A 23,571-nucleotide genomic window follows, 5' to 3' on the forward strand; every position below is an offset into this window, starting at 1 on the left:
GCAACACATTTAAAATTATAAGATGACTGAATTCATTTATATTATTTTCACAATGAAAACTAAACCATCTTTATTAATTTATATTTCAAGGACAAGGGGACAAGCTTGGATCCTCAACAACACTTTAGTGTACTTGAAGTGGGTGCCTCTGTCCTTAACACTAGCCAGTCACCATCAGCATCTTCAAGAAGTTCTCACAAATCCTCCCATACACCCATGTCTGAGACTGCCTGTGAGTATGACATATCTAAACTACTGATACCCAATGATCAGATTCATGTGCAGGCTATAGTTTAATAGAATAGGATAAAGGAAGGTTACTATTCACCTGAAAAGAGAGATTATATCCATTGGTATTCCTCAAATTGAGTACAAATCAATCCTTTTTACAATGGAGATTGGTACCCAGGACTTAGGACCAGGTTTCTTATTCCATAGGGTCACTTTATCACTTATTCACATCTCAACCAAAGGATGTTAATAAATCACTTGACCAGCATTTAAGTGCCTAACATAACCTAGAACTGTATTAAATACTGGGAATACAATTAAAGGTATAAAAAAAACAGACCCTGCTCTCAGGGAGCTCGTAGTCTAAAAATTATGTATAAATCAGATATATAGATAGATTTATATAGATATATATAGCTATATAGATTCATATGTATATATATATGTGCTATATTGGAGATAACCAATAGAAAGAAGACGCTAACATTAAGGTTGAATTGGGAACAGAAGCATTAAAATAGATGAAATATAAGTTGGTCTTTTTGACTACGTCCCAGTAATTCTTTTAAATTTAATTTAATAAATTTTTGTCTATATAATAGACAAAATTTGAAAATAAAAAGCTTTTGAAAATACAAAGATAAATAATGAAAGTGTCTCCCTTAAGGAGTTTAGGTGCTAATGGGAAGACATTGAAACTAATGGGTAAAATGAAACTTGATGATTGTCTGTGTATTTCCATTCTATGCTATTCCTATCTCCATTCACATGGAAAAAATTGAAAGTTGAACATGTGTTCAATCAATCATATATACACCAAGGCTGTGATGAACCTTCCTTCTACAGTGATTCCTACTATAACTATTCTAGAAATTCTTCTTTTGTGATTCTTAACTATTTTCCTTATCTTTCTCCTCTTATTTTAAAGAGCCTGCTTCAAAAGTTTATGTGAGTTATTAAGAACTCTGCTTTCTTACAGCCACTCCATCCAAATTGATCACAGAATCCAGCACCCCTTCCTTGTCGAGGACCTCCAGCCTTCCACAGGAGTTACCCATGCAAGGGCTCAGTCAGCCTGCTACAATGCCTGTGAGTGTTGCTGTTGTTCAGTTGAATCCCTGTGGGCTATAGCATGTCAATCCTGGCCGTGGTGTTTTCTTGGCAAAGGCACTGGAATGGTTTGCCATTTCTTTTTCCAGCTCATTTTGCAGATGAGGAAACTGAAGCAAATGGAGTTAAGTGACTTGCTCAGAGGTTTAAGTGTCTGAGGGTGGATTTGAACTCAGGTCTTCCTGACTCCAGACCCAATCCTCTACCCCTGAATCACAGATAGCTGCCTACAATGCCTGTGAGTACACACATAAAAATAACTGGATGACTACTATGGATAGAGAACTGGAAATAGTTTCTGGTTCCATATAAAGTTTGTGGGAAAGTGATTTTCAGAGATTATACTGACTGATTGGGAAACATTAATGATTTTGATACTTTCCCGGTATCAGTTATCTATTAAATAGCGCACACACACACACACACACACACACACACACACACACACACACAATGCTGGAGACTCCAAAAACATACATCATTCCTTGCTTTAGTCAAATATGGCATAAATCCAGAGAGCCTTTATTTTCAAATATAACAGAAATAGTTTACTTATCAACTATGGTGACTTCATTTTACAATATATTGTGCTCAGCTACTCCTTATATTTTTAGAAATAAAAAATTATACATTTAAAAAATTATTTAAAAAAATTTTAAATCCCAATTTATTTAAAATTTCACTTAAAATTTTTATTTCAACTTAAATAGAATGCCACTTTAAATTTAAATTTTCATTTTCATTTAAAATTTTAGCTTAAAATTTAATTTTTAATTTAAAATTTTTCAAGGAACCCATGAAGTTTATCTTCCATAGTCTGCCTTTACTTGATGAATGGAGTCAGGGATAAAAGGTCATCACTAACCTCTCAGAAGACTCCCTCCAAAGATTCCAAACCAGAATCTCACAGAATATATATTCCATATCACCAAGGTTGAGTACAAAGGAAAGGAAATCTCAAGCTGTCTGCCTAGTACCAGGGTACTACTAATAGAATCTAATAGTTGAGCACTTGTCTTGAAACCACATGCTTTAAGAACTAAGGTTTACAAAGGTAGAGTAGAATGGAGCTGGCTAACAGCAACTATTTCTGCTGAGTTAATAGCAGAATATAGACTATAGAAAATAGAATAAATATTCTATTTGAATAATTCTTGGGATTTGATATAATGGGGAAAAAACATTGAACCTTAGAATAAGAGAGGCCTGGGTTCAAATATCATTTGACTAGCTATGTGAACAGGAACAAGTCCCTTAACCTAAGCTTCAGTTTGCCTCAATGGGAATAATGATATCTGTTGCACTTATTTGACAGAAACATAATCTATAGGTTCTATAGGCTTCTTAGTCCTAAGTATCAAACATAATTTCTTATTTTTTTTAAAATTTTTATTTAAAGCAACGGGGTTAAGTGACTTACCCAAGGTCACACAGCTAGGTAATTATTAGGTGTCTGATGTCACATTTGAACTCAGGTCCTCCTGACTCCAGAGCTGGTGCTCTATCCACTGTACCACCTAGCTGCCACCAACACAATTTCTTATCAGCTACAAATGCCTCTTCACCTAATAAAATCCTTCTGGTCTGCCTTCTATATATTTTATCCAGATAATTCTTGAGCATCATGGAAGGTGTCATAAGCTTCACATCTATGAATTTATAGGACTCCCTGGAAACTATATCTGTTAACAAAGCAGGATTCTTTTTTGTCTCTCCACCCCCACCCCCAGGCTTCTCTGCCTTCTCAATCATCCTGTGATCTTCTTACACAGCATCTGCTGCCTCAGACTGTTTTACAAAGCCCACCAACACCCATGACACAGGTGAGTCTAGGATTTGGGGGAGATAAGGGAAGAAGACAAGAATTCTTTTTAGAATTGAGATCTTTCTCTCCCACATTCAAGAAGTTGTCTCTGTTCTCCCTGAAAGTGCACATGCATGGGTGTGCACACAAACTAACCTGTGTATTAAGACTCAAAGCCAAAGTTCCCTCTAATGGTGTAGTGGATTCAGAGCTGATACTGAAGCCAATAAGACCTAGATTTAGGTCCAATCTTTGTGATACCTACTGACAGTAGAATACCTGGGCAAAAAAATCACTTCAACTCAGTGTTCTAGGCTATCCTTTAAGATGGTAAGCTGCAGAAAAGATGCTGACCTATATAGGAAAAGGTATTTTTATTCACCCAGAAGTTCTCTAGCGCAATGAAATAAAATATCTGTTAATCAGTCAGTGAGTATTCAGAAAGTGCCTCTGTGTGCCAGGGAACCATGCCAATTTATCAGGATACAGAAAGAGGCAAAAGACAGTCCCTGCCCTGTAGAGGCTCATAATCTAAAACTAATCTAATTTATGCCTAGTTCCTATCCCTGTCCCTCTTGTGGTCATTTTGAGCATAATATTCCATGTTACAGGTAAGGCAGTATTCACATTCTTGGTCTGATACTGCCACAGCAACTGCAGGCAGGACTTGAAATTCATTAAATCTAGGATCTTTTGGGGGTGAATGAAATGTTTGATCAAAAATCGCTAATTTTTAAGTTGATAATTTTGTGTGACTCATGAAAATATTCAGTTGGCCCTTGGCAGAAAAAAGGGTTCCCTACCCCTGTTCTAGATGATATCATCTCTATCCATTCTTCTGCCAAAATAAATTATATAATCAAGACTTTCATTCTAGTCTTGTTTTCTAATTCTTTCATAATTTTCATTTATCCCTTTGCATATTTTATAAGTTTTCTATGCCTCTTTTCTTTCCAATTTGGCATTTTATAGTAAATTGGACACAATAGTCTTGCAAAGGTCTCTTACCAGATTACCTCATGGATTCAGTATTTTCTAACAAATATCATGTTGGTTATTTTTTAAAAATTCCTCCCTGAATTGTTCAATTTCTAATTAGGTAAATACTTGAATGCAGTATTTACACATAGCAGTTCACTATTAGTGCACCATTCTAATGAGGCCAAGCCCCTGGGTTTTATCTTCTTGTGGACCAATCAGTTAGCTTTTCACAATCCATGACCACAGATTTCACCCCATAACCACAGTGAGTCATCTCACATATGTATTTGAAAAGAGAAACTTGGCCTGAATATGTGGCTGGGTTAACTCCTCTACTGGAAAAATTACTTAGAACACATCCTGTACTGGTGTGTGTATCCAGCAGCATTATCTTTGAACAATACCCATAACACATTTTGACAAGACTTTCTCATATAACCCTTCCCATTAACAGTAAAACCTCATTCATTTAGCATCTACTTATGTAGAATCTGTGGTAACTAAGACATGCTATATTATTATTGTTGTTATTATTGTTATTATTGGGGAACCTATACAGAATAATTTCCTTCTCTACAGATTTTTAGGATTTTACCCATAATGGAACCAGCCCCATGTAGAATTCATACCTTTTTCAAACTAAGTACTCAGGAAATTAGAAACTCCTACCGCTTCCAATTCTAGAAATCAATTTTTACTGAATAGAGAATTTTTGTGTTTTATAGGATGTAATTGTGTGATATAGCCCTTTTAAAATTTCATTTAATTTTACTTATTAGTGTCCACTTATGGCTTAATTATATGTACCATCATTGGAAAGAATGGAACTATATTCCTTTAAAAAAATGTTCTTTCATAAAGACTATTCACTCCCTTCTTCCACCACTGGATTCATGAGGTTTTAGTAAGTACCCATATCTCCTTGTTGCCCCTTCCTATCTCTCTCTCTCTCTCTCTCTCTCTCTCTCTCTCTCTCTCTCTCTCTCTCTCTCTCTCTCTCTCTCTCTCTCTCTCTCTCTCTCTCTCTCTCTGGTTCCATTTTCTCCACCACTGAGGGCCAGGGTCTCCTCTAGAGGGGGCCCAGCCTTTATCCCAGAGCTCCCCCTCCCCAGGGCAGGGCTCCCCACCCAGGGAGCCAGGAGACAAGGAGATAGGTGGGGGTGATGGCAATCAGAGCATCAGCTCAAGGAATTTTTCAAGAAAAGGGGAGAACCCAGGAGAGAGAAGGGGCTGATCAGGGAAGGGGTTTCAGGGGGAGGGCAGGGCCCCCCCCCAGCCATGGATGAAAGGCTACTAGGACCATCCCTTTCAGGTAGGGGCCGAGGAAGCCTGGGGCTGTTTAGATGGAGATCCAGGGGGACCTGGAGAACCTCCCAGTGGTGGAGAACCCAGAAGGAATGTGGGGGTGGGGGAGTCCCAGGAGGATGGGAAAGCAGGACATCAGGGACATCCTACAGCAGATCATGACCATCACCGACCAAAGACTTGATGAGGCCCAGGCCAAGAAAGATGCCCTGAATTGCCACCAAATGAAACCTGCTCTTTTCAGTGTCCTATGTGAGATCAAAGAGAAAACTGGACTCAGTCAGTATCTGAAGCTTACAGGAGGAGGAGCCTGTGGACCCTCAGCTGATGCATTTGGACAACATGCTTCTGGCAGAAGGGGTGGCAGGACAGGAAAAGGGAGGAGGGTCAGCAGCAGCCTCTGGGAATGGAGTGTCTCCTAATAACTCCATTGAGCACTCCAACTATTGAAGTAAACTGACCCAGATCCACCATGTCTACCGTTCTGAGCTGAAGAAGTATGAACAGGTGTGTAATGACTTTACTACCCATATGGTGAACCTGCTTTGAGAACTGAGTTGTACAAGGCCTGTGGCTCCTAAGGAGATGGAGCCTATCATCTACCAAAAATTCAGTGCCATTCAGATGCAGCTCAAACAGAACATATGTGAAGCTGTCATGATCTTTTGCTCACATTTCCTGGATGCTAGAAGAAAACCTGTAGCTTCAGCAGTCTATTGAGGTCTTAAATAAGTATTTCTACCCTCACCTGAGTAACCCTTATCCCAGTGAGGAGGCCAAGGAGGAGCTTGCCAAGAAGTGTGGGATAACTGTTTCCCAGGTCTCTAACTGGTTTGGCAACAAGTGGATCAGATATAAGAATATATTGGGAAGTTCCAGGAAGAAGCAAATATCCATGATGGGGAGGGGGGGAGTCCCAGGAGGATGGGGAAAACTGCTGTGTCTGTCACTCAAGGGGGGCATAGCTGTGCCAGTTCCCCTACACCTCCCTCTTCTACAGGCTCTGGTGGTTCTTTCAACCTCTCAGGATCTGGAGACATGTTCCTAGGGCTTCCCGGGCTCAATGGAGATTCCTACTCCAGCTCCCAGGTGGAATAGCTCTGTCACTCAATGGGCCCTGGGGGCTCCGAGATAACCTTGGAGACCCCTTGGAGACCTGATGTCTAGCCCCCAGGAAATGAGGGCTAATGGTGGCTGGCAAGAGACAGTGACCTCCCCAAAAGAGAAACCTGGGAGTGTTCACTCTGACATGTCCATCTGATCTAGTCTGTCTCAGGGGTGGGAGCACATGGGGTGACTCTTGGCAAGGCCCCAGACATCCAGTGGACATACCTCACCCAGAGAAGAAGCACAAAGCAGAGGGTCAAATGGGTTTTTTCCTCATAAAGAAGGCATCTCAGAATTGAGGATGTGAACCACAGGATGGGGAGGATCTCCCAAGAGACCCTTCTCTGTTCCCTCCTCATTCCTACTCTCTACCCTGCTTCTTTCCTTCTCTTATTTAGTCTCTCTCTCTGTCTCTGTCTCTGTCTCTGTCTCTGTCTCTGTCTCTCTCTCTCTCTCTCTCTCTCTCTCTCTCTCTCTCTCTCTCTCTCCCTTCCCCCCACCCCGACACTCTAGAATTGGGCAGAGACACCACCCTGTCTGCCTAGGGACAAAATTTCTGGACAGAGGACACAGGTCATGCTCCCTGGGTACCCTGCCCATTGCCCCCTAAGACAGCTCTTATTACTTCATAAGCAACTCATCTTAAACCAATAGAATCATTTGGTGGACAAGAGTGTCTGACTCAGATAACCACCTCAGAGGGAGTTTCTGCTACTTTAGAGAAATGGACTTTGGATTTTTTTTGTTAAAAAAAAGGAAAGGAAAGGAAACCTGGAAAAAAATTAAAATAAATAAATAAAAATTTAAATGTAGGCACCTGTCAAAAAGAAAATTTATGAAATTTTGTACAAAATTTGGTAAATGACACTGAGTATCTGACAGTGCTTGCACTAAATACTTTAAATACTTCATATACTAAATCAGCTTTGCAGATGACAGTCAGACATGCCTGTACTTCTAGCCATGCCTATTTCTGATTGTGTCCTATGTTATTAGATTAGCAGAATATACTATGTTGTTCTGAATATAGGCCATATTATCCTTTCAAACATGGCCTATATAAAGACTAAATAGGTCTTATAATCAGTATTATTTTTAATATAACTATATAAGGTTGGGGTTTTTTTTCTGTTTCAAAGATATTTTTCATTTAAGTGCCAATTGGGAGATGGTTGAATGATAGGTTCCATAGAATAGGTACTAATGGGTTCTCATTACCTTGGAGGGAAGGATCTGGTGGAATGATTTAAGAATCTACCCTTGGGTCCTGTGCCTTTTAGTATTTTTATCAGTGACTTAGATGAAGACCTGGATAAAGTGACACCAAGAAGGAACTAAGACTAAGTGATAGAATCAAAACCTAAAAATGTCTCAGGATATATATATTCAGAATAATGGACGAAATACATTAAGGTGGATTTTAATGGTGGTAAACTGAAAATCCTTGGAATAAAAAAACTTAATCATGTAAGTTCAGGGTAGGGAAAGTATATAGCCTGATAACATGTGAGAAAGATATGGGGGGTGTCCATAAATCACAGCCAAGAAAAGACTACTTGATCTTAGAATGTGTTTAAAGATGAGGGAGGTGATAGTCTCTCTATGGTCTTCCCCAATGACCCACTCTTATGTTCATTGTTGAATACCATACTTTAGGAAGGACATTGACAAACTTGAGATCTTTAGACAAGAGAAGAGAAGACTGAGGAAGGACATTATTCAAGCAGTTCATTATCTTCAAGTATTTGAGGGACTGTCTTGTGATAAAGGTTTCAGAATGACCCCAGAGGATAGAACCAGCAGTAATGAATGGATGTGACAGAGAGGTGCCACTTAGAAGTTTCATGAAAGAAAAATCTTAAAACTGAGAGAAGTCCAAAAAGTAAACTGGACTGCCAAAGGAAGCAGTAGGTTTCCAATCACTGGAGATTTCTAAGAAAAAGTTAGATAAACATTTCTAGGGCAATGTTTTACTCAAGGATGTATTGGATTAGTTAGTCTCTGAGGTTTCTTTCAACTCTTGAAATTCGATGATTCCTCAGTGCTGTTTTTCTTTCCCTACATAACACTGTACATATTTACCTGCAACTATGGAATATTACTAGTGATTGTGTACAAAGTGCTAAACTCACAACCCTGCCCCTACCAGATTAAAAATATAATTGGAAAATGTTGACTATAATGAATATAACTACAATATAACAAAGATCATGTTAAAGTTGTGGTTTTCTAAGTTAATATGCAGCCTTCAGAGACCCATTTTTATTTGTTTGACATCATTGATATATAGGAACTTGGATTTTATTTTTCAGAAAAATACGTTATATGCTTATTTTCTTTTGCTCACTCCTAAAATTTGAGTGTGGTTCCAAAACTTCCAGTTAATCCAGAGTTTTCATTATTTGGATTCTGGTTAATTTCATGTATATCATCTAACTTTGATCAGTTTTTCCAATGAAGCTTCATTTTATAGTTGCATTTTTTTTATCTTCTCTCCCCAAACCTCTCTCCAAAAACAGTCATCTTTTCATAACAGGGCAGAAAGGACTGAATGAAAAGAGAAGAATAGAGGACACATTTGTAAAAGATTAGAACATGAAAACTACAGAGGTTTTAAATAGGGATAAAGGGAATGTTGGTGAAATAAAAAGAAAATGTAATCATAATTCATAACCCTCATTCATGACAGTCATTATGCACATTTTCCCTCAAGAAATTATTTAGTTTTTTGCTATCTCAAAGCACTTTAGTAGAAATCCATTAACCCACACATAAAATCCTTCTAATGGAAACAAGTAGTACACATTATTCTCTCCATTTTATTGGGGAGGAAGCAAGTAAGAGAAAATATAAAGATAATGCATATCAGAGTAGCAAAATTATTATTACCAGAGACCATTAGCACAGCCTCCTGATCTTGGGCAGAGGTTACCACACAAGTGACCTGATTTACCTGTCATCTGCTTCCAACCTTTGTATCTTGGCTGAATTCTTTTAGAACTGCTTGTGGAGTGTTCATTGATGCTATGGTACTGCATGCTCCCTCATTAAATGAGCAAGTGACACTTTGGAGTCCCCTTGAGGGTTTTCCACAGGGCCACCTTGAGGAATGCAGAATGAACAGCTAAGAAATCTGAACATGCTTACAACCTTTTATGTAGGCCTACAGCAAATCTTTAGTTTGTTCCCAGGAGAACTTCAAGTTAAAATTCTGTCACTGCCAAACACAAGAATGTTGTTTATTAACTTATTTGACTGTTCTGGGGTCTTTATTTGTTTACTATCACTGACTGAGATTCCTTTGAGGCGGGAGACATGAAAAACCTGTGGAAAGGTGAGGAAGCATGTTGAGAGCTACCCCAGATCTTTGCCAACCAGCTAAAGGCCCTCAAGGCCAGTTTAAGGGACACTGTTTCAGTGTAATGTACCATTAAATTAAACTTCATTTGTGATCCATTCCATAATAGGCCAGTGCCATCCAGGATCACATTCGGGATAATTATAAAACCTAAAAATGTCTATGAATCTGTCACATGCAAGCTGTCATGCCCTCACTGAGAGTGGGTGGAGGTAGGTGGAGAGTTCTTTTAATGTCCTGCTTTTGACATTCTTTTCATAACCCCCCCTCTCATAAACACACTGAATTTAGGAAATGAATATGCAATCAGTACTTAGAAAATCAAGCAATAACTCAGTATTACCAGACTGCAGTGAGATAAATTTACCGTACAAATTTAGAATGAGCTCCACTGACCTAGAAAGAAATAGTATCAAAGGATTATAGATTAAAGCTAGAAAAAACCTTAGTGGTCATCTAGTCCACACCCCCATTTTACAGATGAGGGGACTGAGACTCAAAGAGATTAAGTGGTCACTGCTTCTAAAACTTAATAGCAATATGACTATGTCCCACTTTACCTCTCTAAAACTTTGGTATTCTCATTCCTAAAATGGATTTAACAATCTCTTTAGTACCTACCACACAAGCTGTTGGGAGGCTCAAGTGGGATTGTGCATATGAAGCACTTTGTAAACTTTAATGTACTTTATAAATGGTTTTTAACGTGTAAAGTGCTTTGTAAATGTTCTATAGATGTTAGCTATTATAAGTAACAGAGTTAATATTTTATCTCAACTACTTCTTTGATTCCAAGTCCAATGTTCATTCTACTCTGTCATATGGTACCCAAAAGAGCAGGTTTGGACAAATAATAATTTTCATTAGATCCAAATATTCATGAATATTGCTGCTACTACCTTCTAGGTAACACTGGTAAGGAGGGGCAAGAGCTTGCAGAAGATAAATATGGTTGGACTCACCACTAAAACCTAGCTGAAGGATAAAAATCAACAATTAATGTGAGTGTGATTTTTTACTTTATTTCTTTCAAGTTCTCAGCACAATTCAGTATGTTTCAAACCATCAAAGACCAGCTGGAGCAACGGACTCGGATCCTGCAGGCCAACATTCGGTGGCAACAAGAAGAGCTGCATAAAATCCAGGAGCAATTATGTATGGTCCAGGACTCCAACCTTCAGGTAAGGGTCTGAGGCTGAGGACTGCTAGAAAAACTATGACTGCCCATGGCCACCCCCCCCCCACATTCAGAGGAAATGTAGATCTACTTTATAGAAAACCCCAGAAAAACGTTAATGGGTGAATTTTCCCAATTACACTTCACCTCCAAACAACTTTGAATAGTTCTATTCATCAAGCATCCAAAGCACACCAGGTTTATTACAAAAAAAGCCAATTCTTCCTGGTCTTCACTGAAATTTTCATGACTTCCTTTTCAATCAGCACCCCATGATATACTGTTATGCTTGAACACATACATAATACTATTACATCATTTACTCCTTTATGTTCCTATTCAGTTTTATTTTTTTCTTTGTCCTATATTTCTGTCCTGTCTACATTAGTGTTTTCACTTTCAGGCTATAAATTCCCAGTGTCTACGATAGGTAACACAGTGTTATGCATAGACATTTACTATAGACCTTTTGATTTTTAAAATTTCACATGAATGAATCAATAGGTTAGTAGTTCCTCTTTTTTCAAATCCAGCCCCAAACACTTACTAGTTTTGTGATCTTGGGGCAAATTTCCTAACCCTGATTGCCTTGCCAGGGTCATCTCCAGTTGTCTGATTCATATCTGGTCACTGGGCACAAATGGCTCTGGAGAAGAAAGAGAGGCTGGTGACTTAGCATAGCACCTCCTCACTGATATCCAATTCACATGCTTGTCATGGCATCATCTCCCTGATATCATGTCTTCTTTGAGAAAGAAGGACAAACATCATCATCATCATCATCATCATCATCATCTGGTCATTGACTCTGGAGGAGAAAGTGAGACTGATGACTTGGTACAGAATTCCTGTACTGAAATTCAATTCATGTGCTTGTCATAACATCACCTCCCTTGATATCATGATCTTCTTCGAGTATGAAAGACAAAAAAAAATCATAACACATTCATATTCAAACTATGTTATATATTATATATGATTATTATATACACAAAATCAATAGACATTTTCTATACATGCATGTCTATATAGTATGCACATGAGTATACACATGTGTGTACATATTATGTAATGTGCTATGTATGATATAGCATATCTTGTGTACCATGATATAATAATACTCTCATTTCGTGCAATAGAAAAATTTTTCCCCTTCTCTAGATCCAGGAGGGCACAGAGTACCTCATAGTCTTGTAGAAAATGAATCCAGCATATAAAATATTTAATTGGTGAGATATATACATACAGCTTTTAAGAAGATTATAAAGGATTGGTAAAATACTTAGGATCTTAGGGAGAAAAACAGTTGTTTCTTTTTAAAAACTCCATTTTTCTGACTTCACTAAACCTAGGAAATTAAAAGGGGTGATGTGCCATTGAGGTTGCAGACTTTTAAATTTAAAAGGCAATAGGTCCATTAAAGTGTCAGTCTCAATTTTTTACTGCTTTATTACTAACTATCCTATAGTAAACTATAGTATAGCCCTATTGATCCACTGCTTTATTGATGGCTCAGGTCACTCTACCCATAATATATTTTACTCAAATTACTTCACTAAGAAGGAAGAAAGTTGGGCCCAAAATTGCTAAAAGTAAGATAGGTATTAACATGTTTCTGAAAACTCACTTCTGAATTTTCTAGCTTTTTGAAATGTATTTCAATAATAAAGTGGAATTTCTAAATACCAAATGGCCATAAGGTGCTCCTTTCACCCCTCCTTACTGGGACTCATTGCTTTTTTCTCTTTATAACCAAGGCTATTTGTTCACCTCCTGAAACCCAGACCTCTGACCTCTGTAGAACTGATTACATTAGTACCAAAAGTAGAAAGGATTAAAACTTTGTTCCCTCATGTTTTCTCCCGATTGACTTTATGCTGGAATTTCTTAAAAAATAGGCCCAAACTGGAGGAATTTTTCTCATGTGTTATGCTGCTTTATTTTTCAGATTCTAATTTTCAGATTCAATATACATTGCAAAATTCTTGACCAAAAAAAAGGAATTAATTTTCCACATTATTTTGTATGAGCCTAAAATTAAATAGAAGATAAAGTACAATGAATATGTTTGGGGGAAATTGCTTTGAACTCAAGATTATTTTCTTCTCTATTCCCTTGGAAAATCAGATATAATTTTAAAACATTTTTTACTGTTCAATTTTTATACTGTTCCCTTTTATATGGCATATTAAAAAGAACTTGACACATACAGAATACTTTTCAAACAAGACCCAATATGCTTTCATGAACATTACTTTAAATGTCATTGCACACGTATGCACACAAATGTTCTGGTACAGAGAAATTGAAGCATTAATGGTTTAAGCAGACAGTCTAGAAATACATAAGAGCGAAAAGAAAAAAATAAATAAATAAAATGAAAAATCAAAGTTCCTTTATCCTAGAACCAGTCCTGATTTTTAGACTCCTTTTATTGGCTTTCATAATCTTCTTTTGTCATCAAGGACATTTATCAAAAACCTAGTTAGATACAAGACTATCACAGATGAAATGGGAACTATATGGTTTGTAGTTAAAAATGCTGTTATGCTATACAGAAAAGAGCTATCCTATCAAAGAATTCTCATCACCTCCTACATACCCAGATCTTAATCTTTCTTTACTGGGGTATTTCTGATTGCAAACCTTTGTGTACGATATAAATCCCTGATTTAAAGCAAGGAACAAGTTGAATCAACCAATAAACATTGATGCAATTACTCTATATCAGGCACTAGGCTAAATACAAATACAAAAGTGAAGTAGTCCTTGCCCCCCAGGGAGTTTGCATTCTACTTAAGGTATACAAAGCAATAAAATATAAAAATATAGGTTTTCTACAAAGTAGCAAAGATCAAAGAATATAGGAAATCTAATAACTTTGGGTATTCCCAAAATGGTGCTCTCCAAAATGATTAGATCAATTCACAATTACACCAAGACTGAATTACTGTATCCCAATTTTTCCACATCCCTTCCAACAATTTTTGCTTTTCCCTTCAATCATTTTGTTGCTGGAAAATGTGTCTGGCTAAAAGTTTTAGAGATTTGAGCAAAGATGAAAGAATTCACTTATAAGATTGACTGACCCAGAAGAATTTAGAGAGAAAGAAAAATATTTGAGTATTGCTAGGGGCTAGCAGCAGCTAAGGGAAAAAAAAGAATATAGATGTTGGGGCAGCTGGAAGTCTCTGATCTACTAAGGGAATTAGCAGCAGCAGCAGTAGGAGAATAAGGAGCAAAAAAAAAAAGGTATAAGCATGAGAGGTTGTGGGGGGGATCATGTGCCCCTCAGAGCAGGCTGATCTCCCAAAGGAAGTAGAGCCATCAGAGAATTAGCAGTAAGAAAGGATATAGTCAGGAGAGTTTATTTAAGGATGAGGACTGGGTTAGCTTCCCAAAGGAAGACAAGCAACTCAATCCAGAAGTGAGTGAGCTTTTAATGGAGCTGGAAGATAATGGAAATGAGGGATATGTTGATGAAGGTGCTATAGCTCAAAGATTTAATCCTTTCAGGCTAAGGCAGGGATCCATTGTTTTGATGATAGGGGCTTGCCTTTTGTTGCTAGGGGGCAGGGTTTTACTGAGTCCTTGTGAAGTCTGGCAAGGTACTTTGCTAAAAAGTTCAATGATTTCATTTCAATAGTTTGGACAATGGAATGGGGGTGGGGGAGGGATTCAGTGTTACTGTAAGGTAAGGTGAATGTAAAGGTAATAGATTTATTTTAGAATATATTTCTTTTACTATTATATCTTCTTCAGTTTCATAAATTTAAAAAAATAAATTTTTTAAAAAACAAGAAGGTGACAGTGATATGTAGAGCACCTTACTAAAAACTGGGAAGCAAGCATTAAAAAAGGCTAGCTAAGTTGTAGAGTGCCAGAACTGGAGTCAGGAAGACCTGAGTTCAAATTTGACCATAGATATGTTGATTCTGAGCAAGTCACTTAACCTGGTTTGCCTCAGTTTCCTTATCTGTAAAAATAAGTTAGAGAGGGAAATGGCAAGCCATTCTGGGATCTTTGTGGCTTATTGTTTAGGTTTTGATAACTTAGAATGTGTATAAATAGGAAATGTTTTCTGTTCTGGTTCATAACTCAGGAAGTCTTCTGCTCCCAGATTGATATATTTGTCATGATAAATTGAGCCATCTTTTGTCTCTACTCTTACCTAAGAAAGACTTTAATTTAGAAAGACCAAGATCACCTACTGGATTTTAGACTATGTCAGTGATTTTGAACTTTGTCTTACCACCAGATTTTGATGATTGGAGACTGAGATTGAGGACTTTGCACTATTCTGGCCCACTCATGTCCAATTCAAGGGCAAGTCAAGACATCATCCTCAGGATGTCATTGGTCCTCTATGAGAACGAAGTTTAAACAACAACAAATGCTTACTATGTACTATGAACTAGGCACTGAGAGAAATAGAAACCTAATCAAGTCATATTCCACTTCCCTGCTCCCTCCCCTCCCCCCAAAAAGGCTCTTTATTTTCTTATCTCTTACTCCCAATACAGTGCTTTGCATACAGTAGGCATTTGATAAATGTTTCTTAAGTATTCTGTCCTTAAAGAGTTTACAATATAGTTTGGGTTTTTAGTTCTCTAATACTGAATTTGTTGTTGTTTGTTGTTGTTGTTCAGGGCATTCTAAATAACACAAAGATAGAAAAGAAATATCCAATTTGAATTAAGTGCCTACTCTGGGTCAGGCATTGTGTTAAGCACTTTACAAAAATGATCTCATTTGATCCTCACAACAACCCAAAGTAGTATGTCCTACTGTTTTTATAGATGAAGACCTGTAAGATGGTTTGGTGCTTAGAGCACTGACCTTGAAGGCATAAGGACCTGAGTTCACATCCGGCCTTAGACACTAGTTTTGTGACCTTGGGCAAGTTACTTAACCCTGATTTCCTTGGTTCCAGGACCATCTCCAGTCATCCTGATTCCTATCTGGCCACTAGACCCAGGTGACTGGAGGAGAAAGTGAGGCTGATGACTTAGCACAGCACTTCCAAACTCAAAATCCAATTCATGTGCTTGTCATAGTATCACCTGCCTGATGTATCACCTGTCTTCTTCAAAAATGAAGAACTAACATTATTATTTTATAGATGAGGAAACTGAGGCAGGCAGAAGTTAAGTGACTTGTTTAGGGTTACAGAACTAATAAAACTAAAGCTCCTGTGGATCAGTGACTTATAATAGAAAAGACCTGCCAGTTTTATAGTTATTTGCTTTGAGAAACAACCATAAAATGGTTGAGGGTTTTTTCTCTCTATCCCCTGAGAAAATTGGGAGGGATGGAGGGAGAGAGAGTTTGGACAAATAGACGGCATTGTATCTAAATGAATGCCAGGGGGTAAGTCTATTTCATAAATGTCTTGGAGGACTAAGGAGCTGTTATCTAATAGTTAAGCTGTCTCAGCAGAACTTATTCTTCTATATTATATATTTTCTTTGGAGGATGATTAAGAGGAACAGGATACAAAGGAGGGAGATAGAATTTAAGACAGAGACTTTTTAATCCAAATCCCTTTTAGCCTCCAAAATGTTTAATTTTATGCAATTTTCTTAATTTATGTAATTTTCTACTAAAATTATAAATACCACAAACCTCAAACATGTAAGTTCACATCTGTGGAGACTCCAAACTTTTAAAGTAATTTTTCCTTCGATCAGAAAACAAGGAAATTCATTGGTGAAATGGCAGGAGAAATGAGCCAATTTGAGAATCAGGTTCTCGTCTGGACCAGGTTGTCTTACTGGCTAGTTCTTTATATAACCCGTGGCTATGAACTTCACTTTCTTCATAAAAGGAATGGATGCTTTAAAGGGTTACTAGCTGTGTGACCCTGGAACTGACATTTAACCTTTGTCAGGTTCATTTTCTTCATCTGTAAAATGTAGTACCTAATTTACAGGATTGTAAAGTTCTAATTAAAAAATATTCTTAAACTTTGTAAACTTTAAATGTTAGGTGTTGTTGTTGCTGAGTCTGGCATTATCATTGTGGCAGGGATTGAATTTGTTGGCCTATGGGATTTCTCTAGTTCTAAAATCCTTTAATATTTTTCAGCCATATATACATAAACTGCATTCCCTATTAATAGGATTATTTTCATGTATAAAGGAAAATGTATAGAGAACAACTCAAAACATCCCCAGTTTTTTTCTGGTTATTCTATAATATCCTTTGAGGAGGCTTCATTTATTTCTTTTACTAAGTGGTGTATTTTTCCCCAGGTAAGATAATAACACTAATTGGTCTAACAAGAAACTTAGAAGTCCAGTGCTTACTTCCTACATGAATATAAAGACAGCTTGAATGGCAAATTTAAGACTTAATAGACCTTTGACCCAGCAATACCACTACTGGGTCTATACCCTGAAGAGATGAGGGAAAAGGGTAAAAACATTACTTGTACAAAAATATTTATAGCAGCCCTGTTTGTGGTGGCAAAGAATTGGAAATCCAGTAAATGTCCTTCAATTAGGGAATGGCTTAGCAAACTGTGGTATATGTATGTCATGGAACACTATTGTTCTATTAGAAACCATGAGGGACGGGATTTCAGGGAAACCTGGAGGGATTTGCATGAACTGATGCTGAGTGAGATGAGCAGAACCAGAAAAACACTGTACACCCTAACAGCAACATGGGAGTGATGTTCAACCTTGAAGGACTTGCTCATTCCATCAGGGCAACAATCGGGAACAATTTTGGGATGTCTGCAAAGGAGAATACCATCTGTATCCAGATAAGGAACTGTGGAGTTTGAACAAAGTACAAGGACTATTCCCTTTAATTTAGAAAAAAACCAGATAGCTTATTGTCTGATCTTGTTACCTCTTAGACTTCTCTTTAAGGATATGATTTCTCTCTCATCACACCCAATTTGGATCAAGGTACAACATGGAAACAAAGTAAAGACTGACAGAGTGCTCTCTGTGGGGGGGAGGGGGGAGGGAAGCAAGATTGGGGGAAAATGTAAAACTCAAATAATATCTTTAATAAAAATAAATTTAAATTAAAAAAAGACTTAATAGAATGAAGATTCCATAAATCAGTAACTGGTACAGTGCTTTCAGATTTTCAGAATGCTTTCTATAGATTATGTCATTTGATTCTCATATTAACACAGTGAACTAAATGCTAAAATCACCTCCATTTAATGAATGAGGGAAGTGAAGCTGGAACAGTGCAGTTTAAAATATTGTACCGTTAGTAAGCAGGATTCAAGCTCAGATTTTCCTCACTCCCACTTTGTTACTATATATCCCTTACCATTTATCTGCTTCAAAATACAGACTGTTCCTGGGGTGCTCTTGATGAAGCAGAACATGGATTAGATGAAGTAGCATGGATTAGATCTGTAAAGCAGAGAGGATTCAGTTTGCAATTCAAGTTTTAAAATCTCTTTCATGTGCTGGGTACTGGAGGGGATTCAAGGATTAAGGTATGGCCCCTGGTCTCAAAGGGCTTACTGTCTATCAGACCTGGTTAAGGTATGCTTTCTTTCTTGGTGGTTTTCTCTTTCTAGATGTTTTTACAGCAGTCTGCTGTATCCCTAAGTTTTAGCAGCATCCAGAGGCCAGAGTCTCAGCAGCAACAGCTACAGCAGAGGTCAGGAGTTGCTTCCCAGCCACAACTTGTTCCTAGTCCTCAACTTCCAGGACAAATTGCAACTTCCCAAATAGCAAATCAGCAGCTGCTACGGGAATCTAGTGTAATAGCAACCCAGGTAATTATGCTTTTCTTCCAGATTCCATTTCCTAACAGAGATAGTCAGACACCAGTGAGTGAAGGCATGACTTGTTATTGATTGGGGTAGAGGGAAGCTGGGTAGTAGAAGGTCATTTGAATATGAATCAAAAGAAATTATTTAATTTTAGGGGTGGCTAGGTGACACAGTGGATAGAGCACTGGTCCCAGAGTCAGGAGTACCTGAGTTCAAATCTGGCTTCAAACACTTAATAATTACCTAGCTGTGTGGCCTTGGGCAAGCCAATTGACCCCATTGCCTTGCAAAAACCTAAAGAAAAAAAAAGAAATTATTTAATTTTAATAAATTCTCATTTAAAAAAAATTAAGTCCCAAGATTCATTTAGTCCCATATCTTAATAACTTTCCCCCTTTTTTTCTTCATTTGCCTTGAAAAGTTTCCTTGAAGTAGCCTTTTCAGTCTTGTTCCTAAATTTACAGAGTCAAATCTAGAGTTGATGTAAAGGAAAAGTTTCTAAAATTTGGGATATCTAAAAGTAGAAGTGGAATGTATGACCTTGTGAGTTCCCTCTCATTGAAGGCCTTCAAACAAAGACTGGATGGCCATTTGCTGAATGTTTATAAGAGGGATGCTAGTTCAGGTACAGGTTGGACTATCTGGGCTCTAAGGCCCATCTCCCTTGAGATTCTGGATACTGAGATTCAGGTCACCTTGTGTAAGCATCTGTATTTAAGTGCTTTTTACATTTCCTGAATTTATAGACACAGGTTGGTGCAGGTCAGCGCTACTCATTGTCCCTTTTCTTGACACTGCTCTGAGAATTATCTGCCAAGCTTGTCTTTCTCTGATCCCTGCTCTTCTTACAAAGGTATCATCCAAACCACCCTCTCTTCTAGAGAGGCCATAGTCTTGCCCCATTCCTGAATGATGACAAAATAGGCAGACACAAGACCTGGCAGAAACAGAGCAGGATGTAAAATACTTTTCAAATCTCTTTTACTGAAACATGTACTCCTCCTTAAAACCATGGTCCAGGGTCAAAAGCCAATGAGAAGCACTCAAGTCATGCAAGGAAATGGCCACACCGTGAACAGCTTAACCTCACAGTTTAGCAGCACTGCCTTACTCCCACAAGCACTGAGCCTGACCACACCTGGTTCTGTCACCCAGGACACTGGACAGTGTCACCCCAGCCCAGACTTCAGCCATGATAGGCAACTCAGGTATTTCTTTCTTTGTTTTTTGTTTCCTTATTTTTAATTAAATTATTTTTCAATTAACAAGCATTTATGTTCTTTCCCACCCATCTCCCCACATTGGTTGGGATTGGAAGGACAAATATATAGATGTGTGTATGTTTCAGTGTGCATGGATGGGAGCACACATATATAATCAAGCAAAACAAATCCCTACATTGACCATGTCCAAAAATGTGTGTCTCTTTCCACATATTCTCTATCACCTCATTGACAGAGAGTAAGTAGTATGCTTCATTTTCAGTCATATGAAATTAATGCCTTTCTTTGAAAAGTAGCTGATAATCTATTTTAAAGTGGTCCCTTAGATTTCCTTTTCAATGTGGAAGACAGTGGTAGGTGAGGGGAATCAAGACATTGTTATGAAGCAAAAAGATTCCCAGCTATGTGAACCAGAAAGTGCAACAGCCCAGTGAATACTACCAGCTCTGCTAGGTGCCTCCTAAGTAATAGGTCAAGAAAAGTAAATTTAAGTTGAAACAGGAGGCATTTGAATTAAGGGCAAACATACAGAGGATCAGTAAACAGTGTTGTGGACTAGGCATTACAAAGAGGGTGATGAAAATTATTCTCTCTCTTCTCCCAAAGACTGCTGCTTAGCCAACCAATCCAACCAATGATGCCCGGGTCATGTGATGCAAGGAGGTCCTCAGACCCCGGCGGCACTGGACGACAAATAAAGTAGGTGGTTGGGGTGGGGGGGGCAGGAGGATAGAAAAAGAGTAGAAAACTAGATTGGAATCAGAATATGATTTTCCTCCTACTCGAATCAGAAGGACTTGTTCTGATTCTGTATTTAAAATGCTCTTGAGCCTTTTAAAAAGGCCTCTATTCTGTGATCTCCTTCCATATGCTCCCTTTGCCTTCAATTATACCTCCAAGATACCATACAGAAGCTCTGAAAGAGACATCTACCCACCTTAGACACAGCTTCCACGGAACACTCCAAGGGCGCCCCTCCTGGGTTTCCATTTTCTCCAACAAATTCTCTTTGGAACAATTCCATTGATACTTTCCGTTCATCTCACAATCCTTCAGAGATCCTATCCTTGGTTGCTTTGCAGAGTATGTCAAGAATGACCCATTTCATTACAGTCTTGAATAACATCAAACCCTGTTGCTCAGTTCTTTGAGACTCCTCTTAGATACGCAGTAGCATTCCTTTTAAACTTCCTCTTTCTAAGATTCAGTCAATGTTTCTAATGAAGTCATGTTTTTAACCTGTCCTGCCCAAGTGGTCCAAGTAATTGGAGACAAACTCTGGTTATAATAATGGTAACAATAGCTCCCATTTATATAGTTCTTTGAACAAAGTACTTTATGTTATCTCATTTGATCTTTAAGACAACTGGTATGAGGTAGATATTATTTTTATCTCCATTTTATAGTTAAGGGAACTGAAACTGAGAAATGTCTAGGATTACACAATTTAATAACTATCTGAGCTAAGATTTGAATTCAGATGTTTACTCTGTCCACTGCTTCACCTAGCTGCTAGTTATATTTGTTTCTAGTGATGCTTAGAGTCAAACCAGGGACTATAGAAATTCCTTATTCTGTGAATTCTGACTTTTTTAAAGGCTAACTAGGTGAATGTTGAGCAGGAAAACCCGAGTTCAAAATAGGCCTCAGACACTGTGTGAACCTGGACAAGACAAGTAACCTGTTTTGCCTTAGTTTCCTCATCTGTAAAATGGGACTAATGATAGCAGTTTTTTCCCAGAATTGTTGGGATCCAATGAGAAAATCGTAAAGTGCTTAACACAATGTCTAGCTCATAGTAAATATTAGGTGAGGTTAACTGGTTTGGTTTTTTTTAATAACAGTAACTGACATTCCCATTTATTCCTCATAAGTTCCACAGATATATGAGATGAGTATTTTACAGATGAGCACACTGAGGGATTAAGTGATTTGCTCCTGATCACACAGCTATAAGTGTCCGAAATGTATTCAAACCTGGCCTGACTCCAAATCTATCATTCCATTATGTAGCACCCCCTTTTTCTGACTCGTTTTTTATGTTGTTATTTGTAACCAATAGAATCCTGATGCTCTTGATTATGATTTTCTTTCCTCTCCCTCCTGAATTTCTGCAGGATATTAAGTTGAGATCTTAATGCCAGAATCTTCTCTTCTCAGTCATCCAGAATCTGGCTATTCCAAAACACATCCACATAGGGGAGGGAGGGCTTCAGAGAAATCTCATTGAAGATGATGCTAGCAGATGAATTTCTTCACTAGAAAAAATGTTCAGTATTTTCAAATACTTAGAACTTTTTGAGACCCTGCCAGTGTTTCTCTGGTCTTCTCTCCAAGTCTTGCTGCTAACTCTAAATATCTCATTCTTAAAGCTATTTCCCCCCCCTTTATGAAACCAAACAGATATCCTCAAAGCCCATCTGGATTTCCAAGTCTGGAAGTGCAAACCTCCAGCAGCAGTACCTCGACTCCTATTCTGCTGATGGGACAAGCTGTGTTGCACCCTGGCTTCTCTACCACACAGCCATCCCCCTTGCAGCCTTTGCAGCCTCAGCAGCCTCCACACTATCTGCAGGTAGGAGCTGGGCAGAGATAGGAAACAGACTTCTGTAGGGATGATCATACTAGCAAGGGATAAAAGTTGACAAAGCCTGTTTCAACTATTGGTTTTGAGCAAGAGTTATTAACTTGGGATTTTGTACTTGGCATTTTTTCTAATATCTGATAACTCTAATTTTGTGTTCTTTTATAATGCTATGTGCTTTGTCTTATCATTTAAATACATTCTAAGAAGGGGTCCATAAGTTTCACCAGAATACCAAAGAAGTACATTACAAACAGAAATGGTTAAGAACTACTTATTTAAGGGGCAGCTAGGTGGCGTAGTGGAGTCAGGAGTACCTGGGTTCAAATCCTATCTCAGACACTTAATAATTACCTAGCTGTGTGGCCTTGGGCAAGCCACTTAACCCCATTTCCCTTGCAAAAAAAAAAAAAAAACTAAAAAAAAAAAGAACTACTTATTTAAAAGATCATTCTAGGTCCAGGTGCAGAGATGTTCATGCTAAAGATGGTCCCTGAATAGACTCAGTATTTGATAGGATTTCCTAAGTGCTCTATTGGAGTAGATAAAACCACAGAAATTTTAAATAAAAACTATGAAAAAATAACAGTGAAACAAGCAATTCAATTTTGATATTTTGATATTTTGATATCCTATTTTGATATCCCTTGTTCTTCTTTTTTGGCCCAGTTTTAGGCACAGGCCTAGAATTCTTTCTGTTCACTGAATCAGATGGGAAGCAATATTAACACTGTTGAAAAAGAGAAGCAAGATCTTATGCCATATGTTCCTGGGTCTTTCAGAACACCATCCCCATGGCTTCCACTCACAATAAGTGAGACAGTGTAGACTAACCATTTTGGGATGTTATCTAGCCTCCCTTCTCTGTGAAGGTAGGACTGACTCTCTGGATAATCAAAGAACAATTATTGTAAATCAAGTTTGTTTATTTGTTTCCTTGA

General features: G+C 37.9%; 1 protein-coding gene and 1 pseudogene across 5 annotated transcripts in view; both read left to right on the top strand.

Moving 5' to 3' along the window:
- Positions 1-23,571, top strand: part of NPAS2 (neuronal PAS domain protein 2) — a 258,956-nt gene that overhangs the window by 234,053 nt on the left and 1,332 nt on the right. For 4 of the 5 annotated variants that reach the window (XM_074213806.1, XM_074213807.1, XM_074213808.1 and 1 more), the window contains 8 exons: positions 91-232; positions 1,211-1,320; positions 3,072-3,164; positions 10,931-11,077; positions 18,626-18,826; positions 19,844-20,031; positions 20,653-20,745; positions 22,450-22,621. In XM_074213806.1, coding sequence (XP_074069907.1) covers positions 91-232; positions 1,211-1,320; positions 3,072-3,164; positions 10,931-11,077; positions 18,626-18,826; positions 19,844-20,031; positions 20,653-20,745; positions 22,450-22,621 — 1,146 coding nt within the window. The remainder of the gene's footprint in view (positions 1-90; positions 233-1,210; positions 1,321-3,071; positions 3,165-10,930; positions 11,078-18,625; positions 18,827-19,843; positions 20,032-20,652; positions 20,746-22,449; positions 22,622-23,571) is intronic. The other variant, XM_074213809.1, reaches the window with a different exon arrangement.
- Positions 3,171-10,950, top strand: LOC141506749 (pre-B-cell leukemia transcription factor 2 pseudogene; annotated as a pseudogene).

Source organism: Macrotis lagotis, chromosome 1, assembly GCF_037893015.1.
Source record: "Macrotis lagotis isolate mMagLag1 chromosome 1, bilby.v1.9.chrom.fasta, whole genome shotgun sequence".
Classification (NCBI taxonomy): domain Eukaryota; kingdom Metazoa; phylum Chordata; class Mammalia; order Peramelemorphia; family Peramelidae; genus Macrotis; species Macrotis lagotis.